The 5,898-nt window shown below is 48.8% G+C and overlaps 1 protein-coding gene across 1 annotated transcript; it reads left to right on the top strand.

The window, feature by feature from the left end:
- The first annotated feature begins 958 nt into the window (after positions 1–958).
- On the top strand, positions 959–1,537 carry LOC119448741 (uncharacterized). The gene has a single exon (XM_037711966.1). The coding sequence runs from the start codon at positions 959–961 to the stop codon at positions 1,535–1,537; it is 579 nt and encodes a 192-aa protein (XP_037567894.1).
- Positions 1,538–5,898: the final 4,361 nt, after the last annotated feature.

Genomic DNA, 5,898 nt, shown 5'->3' on the forward strand with positions numbered 1-5,898 from the left:
GCTCTTCCCTAAGCGCTACTAGTGATTCGCCCATGCTAAAACTATTTCACTTGCTATGTCCTGCCCATCTGCAATGTGTTTATTTGATTGATTTGCGTACCTGGTTATAAAGGTTTGTTTTAATGAAATTGCCGATTCACTCACAAATACATCACTTTTAAGCCCAGTTCTTCGTGTTTTACCGCTGACAGCACACATCACGGCGGCTAGATTTCGGATGTGATCATTCATGAAAGCCTTATCAAACCCAGTTCTGAATGCTTCTCCAGACTATACGTACCTGGCATTTCCCTGGCGTAGCGAATCCCGTAACACAAAGATGCTTGAGGTCTCTCTCACAAAATTACGTTGCCGCATTCCCTCCCTGAATTTCTACTTACACAGGTCGGGTTTGGTTCCCCTCTGGTCGTTTTGGAATGAGGAAGACACAATATATCACTTTCTTATATCTTGTCGCCTCTTTAATGCGGCAAGAAAGAAAGAATACTGGAAATACATTTTCGAAGAGTTGGCCTGGACGTAACAGAACCCATTATTCTTTCGTCATTTAGCCACAAGGATGCTTGGTCCGCTGTCCAATGATTTCTTACAGAATCCAACTGAATGCCCTGCTAAATTCTATCCTTTCTTTTTTCTGTACTTTTAAATTAATTATTATTCAATCAATCTGGCTTTACTGATTTTTTACCGATAATTATACGTTATACAGCGCTAATTCCATACATGTTTGGAAGTTTATGCTTCATAATAAATTGGACTAATCCATCTATTTCTTAGCCGATCTCCCGTAGTGGGTAGGAGTCACATACGAGATAGGCAACAATAACAACAAAAACAACGACAGCAACAACCCGAGTGTTGTTTTAGAAGCTTGCTACGCTGGTCCAGCGACCCCTCAGTTCCCGACCCGGCCTAAGAGATGCCGGTTACCCTTAGGCCGGTGACTCCGGCCTAAGAGATGACCAACCCCAACAACCTACCGGGCTCAGGCAACCTTCCACCTGACGCTACCTCATGCCCACGAGACGTCGCAGCTCTCCAGCTCCGCCTGCCCACGTTCGGGCACAAGAACCTGCAGGTTTGGTTCGCCCAGGTCGAAGCAATCTTAGATCCGAACCACATCACCGCGGAGACTTCTCGGTTTCGCCACTTGCTTTGCAACCGGTCTCCTGAGGTGGCTCAAGAGGTGGCGGATGTCATCACTGCACCTTTGGGCAGTGCCCCGTACCAGCGACTTAAGCACTGTATTCTCGAACGCACCACGCAATCTGACAGCGTGCGCCTCCAGCACCTGCTTGCAGATCGCCGCCCCTGCCAGGAATTCAACAGCATGCGGCAGCTCCAGCGCACAAGCAACGTCGACTCGAACGATGCGCTGCTGAGGGAGCAGCGTTTGCCGCATTCCACGTCTTGGCTGCTGCAGAGGACTTCACCCTCGACCGCCTCGCCCACCTCGCTAATCGGGTCCAAGACGCGGCTTCTCCTTCGGCCGCCGCCCTCTCTTCAACACGAGAGTCCTCAGTCATGTCCCGCTTAGAGTACCGGATCGACCAGCTCGCCGTTTCCATAGACGTCCTTCCGAGGTCCTCGCACAACCAGCGCGGCTCCTCCTCACGTCATAGCCGCCGTTCACCTTACCCAAACTGTCCCCGCTCGCGCAGTATTCGAAGCTCACCTATTTGATGGTATCATCGGACTTTCCAAACACCGCGCCCACCAGTGCAAGTCCCCATGCAAATGGCCGGGAAACGCGCCGCGGGATCACAGGCGGCGGCATGTGACCTCGCCTTACAACCCGGCTGCCTTTTCTTAGTCATGGGTCGCATTTCCGGCCTGCGCTTCCTCGCAGACACGGGTGCCGAGGTCAGTGTGCTGCCGTCCATCAACATGACCGCACTTCTAAGTCACCTGGACCTATATACGCTTCATGTGGTGAACTCTACCTCCATCGCTTCCACTGGCATCCGCACGCTGATCCCACCATGCCCATACGCTCGAATCCTCGAATACTTTCTTGAGGTCACGAGGCCCTGCAATTTAAATCAGCCACCCAAGTGCAGCGTAACCCACCACATTGTCACGCGCTGTTCACCCGTCGAAACTCGTCCGCACCGCATCTTCGGTGAGCGTCTGGCCGCTGCTAAACGGCAATTCGAGCATATGCTCCAGCTGGGTATTATTCGCCCATCGTCCAGATGGAGTGGGCCTCCCCGCTTCATCTGGCACCCAAGAATGAACCGGGTGACTGGCGTCCGTGCGGCCACTACCGGGAGCTCAGTGCTCACACGGTCCACGATTGTTATCCCCTCTCAAGCACCCACGATTTCACAGGCCACTTGGAAGGATGCAGCATCTTTAGCAAAGTTTTCATTGTCAAGGCATATATCACCAAATGCCCGTTGAGCCAGCCGAGGTCCCGAAGATGGCCATTACTACACCTTCCGGATTATTTGAGTATGTGCGCATGCCCTTTGGCCTACTCAACGCAGTTCAAACGTTGCAAAGATTCAATGTCGAGGTAACGCGCAGCTACCCTGCTGTATTTGCCTACATCAACGTCATTCTCGTCGCGAGCCCCACTCTACAAGATCATGAGCGTCACCTCCAGAAGCTCTTTCAACGCCTTCAACAATTTGTGTGCTTCAATGCATAAAACAGTATTTTCTTAAATGAAGTAACTGGAACGCAAATCGATTTCATCGGACACTTTGAAAATGATTATCTCAAAACTAGTGCAGTCCTGAGAATACGTCCCAAATTGATACGCCTTGCGAACTGGCCGGCTATTATTCGTAGATTTAAATATGTGTCGTAAAGTAATTAGTTAAAGAAAGGTAATAATTGCGTAATTAAATTAATTATTTAAGCATTTTGATTTCTCGTGTAACTAATGGCCGCCTTATCGAGTGATTTAGATCAAGGGTTATAATTGTGGAATCCGCCACAGGGAATGTTTGAAAAAATTGGACCTTGCAACAAAAAAGACACACGGTACATGTATACAGTATACGTATATAGGCATATTAAAATAGGCTAATATTTATTCGCTTAACATCGCCAGGAGGTTCTTGCAGCTAAGGCTGGCGACGTCTATTTATAGTTTTACGTAGTCATTGAGAAACCATGTAAACATTTACTTACAAAGAAACAGGTAGATGCGATACAATGATAGGGCACGAGAGCATAATTAAGCCGTAAAAAATAAGACGCTTGCTCACACACTTGAGAATTGCGGGGAGGGCTTGGGCAAGCCGTTGTTCGGTTTCATCAGGTTACTCGAATGGAGCAATAAAGTCACACGCGAGCTGCTATAGCCAGCCTTATTCGCCGGGATGGTGAAACGTGTATCGGTGACACCTCTGCTTCGCTCAGAAAACCTCAAATTGAAATCACAGATAGGCTTCTTTGAATGTATTTGGTGGATGGGTCTCTTCACTGTGCGCATGTCTGACAATCGTGGCGAGTATTTCTATTTGACTAGTTTGATTCAGTAAACATCAGTTGTAAGCGAGCACCTGTCCTGTGTCCTATCTCACTCCTGTCGATTATGTGTTCGTTCCCACACAATCTCATCGGTTCGCTCGTTTTTAAGGTTGTGCAAATATTCGAAACTTTCGAAAAATGAATCGAATAGTCACTATTCACAAATGCGAATTTATTCCGGGTAGTTATCGAATACTTCGCATTGACAGCTCACTCGAACATTAATCGAACATCAGAGTGAAACAAAAAAATCACAGCATATCCACGGGGTGAATGATGATGAGTGGGCGAAGCTCCGGAGGGAATCATCGGATCTCCCGCTTAAGGGGACGCTAGCACAAACGCGTTAGAAACGTGCAGTACTCTCTAGTAAGGGGGAGCGGCCACAGCGTCTTACGCAGCCATTTACACATGCCGGAATGTGCACCGCGTTTGCCGACGCCATCACATGACTGCTGAGAGAGTATACCCCCCGTATTCATAAACGCTCCTCGACTTGAACTTGACTTGCCACCGCCTTGGGCAGCGCGTTCGAAACGCGTTGAAGGTAAGGCGGAGAGGCCACAGCGTCTTATACCAGCTTCTTACACGGGCCGTAACGCGCTAGCACAAACGCGTTACAAACGCGCTAGAAACGGGGCCTTTCGTTAATGTTGGGTATTTATTGCCATCGTGGTGCGTGTGTCTATGTGCGCTTCGTGGCGTAGTGGGCTAACGCCGCGCACTCGGAAGCGAGGGGTCCCTGGTTCGATTCCGCGCTATGGACACAACTTCGGAATTTTTTTTCTCAGACTGGTTACACACTACTACTACGACGACGACGACGGAACGGGTGCCGCTATAAGGAGCTTCGCTCCTAAAATGAACTAAATTTCACGTTTGCTACAGGGGACAGAAATAACGGTAAGTTACATAGTGAGCGCTGCGTGGCTCACGGAGCCAAATTTTTCTAGTAAACTGTAGTCAGTCGCACTTTATATCAAGCACCACTTCAAGAACCACTTGGGATCCCCGTCAAGAATGAGCGACCACCTCTGGTCACAAACGCTGCGACGAGAGGGCGCAGTGTCTCAAACGACAGTGTATACGCGTCTTCGACAAAAGCGTCTCAATGACAGCGTCTGAAAACACTGGCCCTCACGAGGCTAGAATGCGAAAACGCTTCCCCTGTCATCATGCGGTGGTACAAGCATAAAAAAAAAACAAAAATTCAAACTCCTTACATTTGTACCGTGTTCGCGAGTCACACCAAGCCTCCCAATATCAATGAGAAGAGAGCAGATTAAGCTTTCACAGCGCAAAAACCCGGCGATTTGTACGCAGCAGAAAGCGGTTGCGAGAGGCGTTTTGGGAGAAATAATCTTAAGCTTTGAACAGGCCGTTTTATTTTCACTGAGGGGAAAATTGCTTTCCGTAATCAACTTAACATGATGTACATTGCTTCTTTCTGTTCCTTAGACAAAAGGTGAAGATTGCGGCACTTTACGAAAGTAAATCGAGAGCACGGAATTTTTTTTAGCAGCAATAGACCTGTCGAAGTCAGGCAAGGCACCAGGACCGGATGGCATACCATATGAACTTTATAAAAACATGGAAGGCAAGGTTCTCGATGTGCTGTTATGTGCCATAAACGAAGCTTGGGCTACATAAGCCATTCCCGATTCTTGGCGTCATGCAGAAATGGTCCCTATTCCCAAACCCGGAAATCCCCCGGACAATATCGCTTATATGCGCCCAATAGCGCTATCCTCAACGCTAGGCAAGCTAATGGAGCGTATGCTCGCGACACGTATTACATGGTGGCTCGAGCGATACTCCTGGCATCATCCTGGCCAAATCGGGTTCCGTCCTCATCGGGCACTGAGGATGACCTTGAGTACCTTCCTTCTATGGTTCTCATCGGAGGCCGCTCCCGAAGAATTCGCAATAGTATTCTGGCAATGGTCATCCACAAAGCGTATGACCATGTGAGTCACGAAGCAATTGTTCGAATTCTCCATTGGCTTCAGTTCCCTAGCCGTGTCTGCTCATTCGTTCAAGCCTTCCTGCACGCTGGCACCTTCTCCATTCATCTGGCTGGCCACGCAGCAGGTGAGTTTGACGCACATCGGGGTGTCCCACAGGGATCTGTGCTCGCACCAGTCCTTTTCAACATCGCCCTCATTCCTCTAGCTTGGCAGCTAGCGACGATACGTAACGCACAATACATAATGTATGCACATGACATCACTTTTTGGTCAGTTCATCCTGAAATCTGCCGCCACGAACATACGCTTCAAGAGGCCTTGAACGTAACACACAACTGGTACGCTCAGATAGGGCTTGAAATTTCCAAGGACAATACAACGTACAGGTCAGTAGCGAACAAGTATGGGCGCCGTCTACTAGCACTCGGGGCTCTTCAGTTAAATCTGG

Source organism: Dermacentor silvarum, chromosome 1 (assembly GCF_013339745.2).
Source record: "Dermacentor silvarum isolate Dsil-2018 chromosome 1, BIME_Dsil_1.4, whole genome shotgun sequence".
NCBI lineage: Eukaryota > Metazoa > Arthropoda > Arachnida > Ixodida > Ixodidae > Dermacentor > Dermacentor silvarum.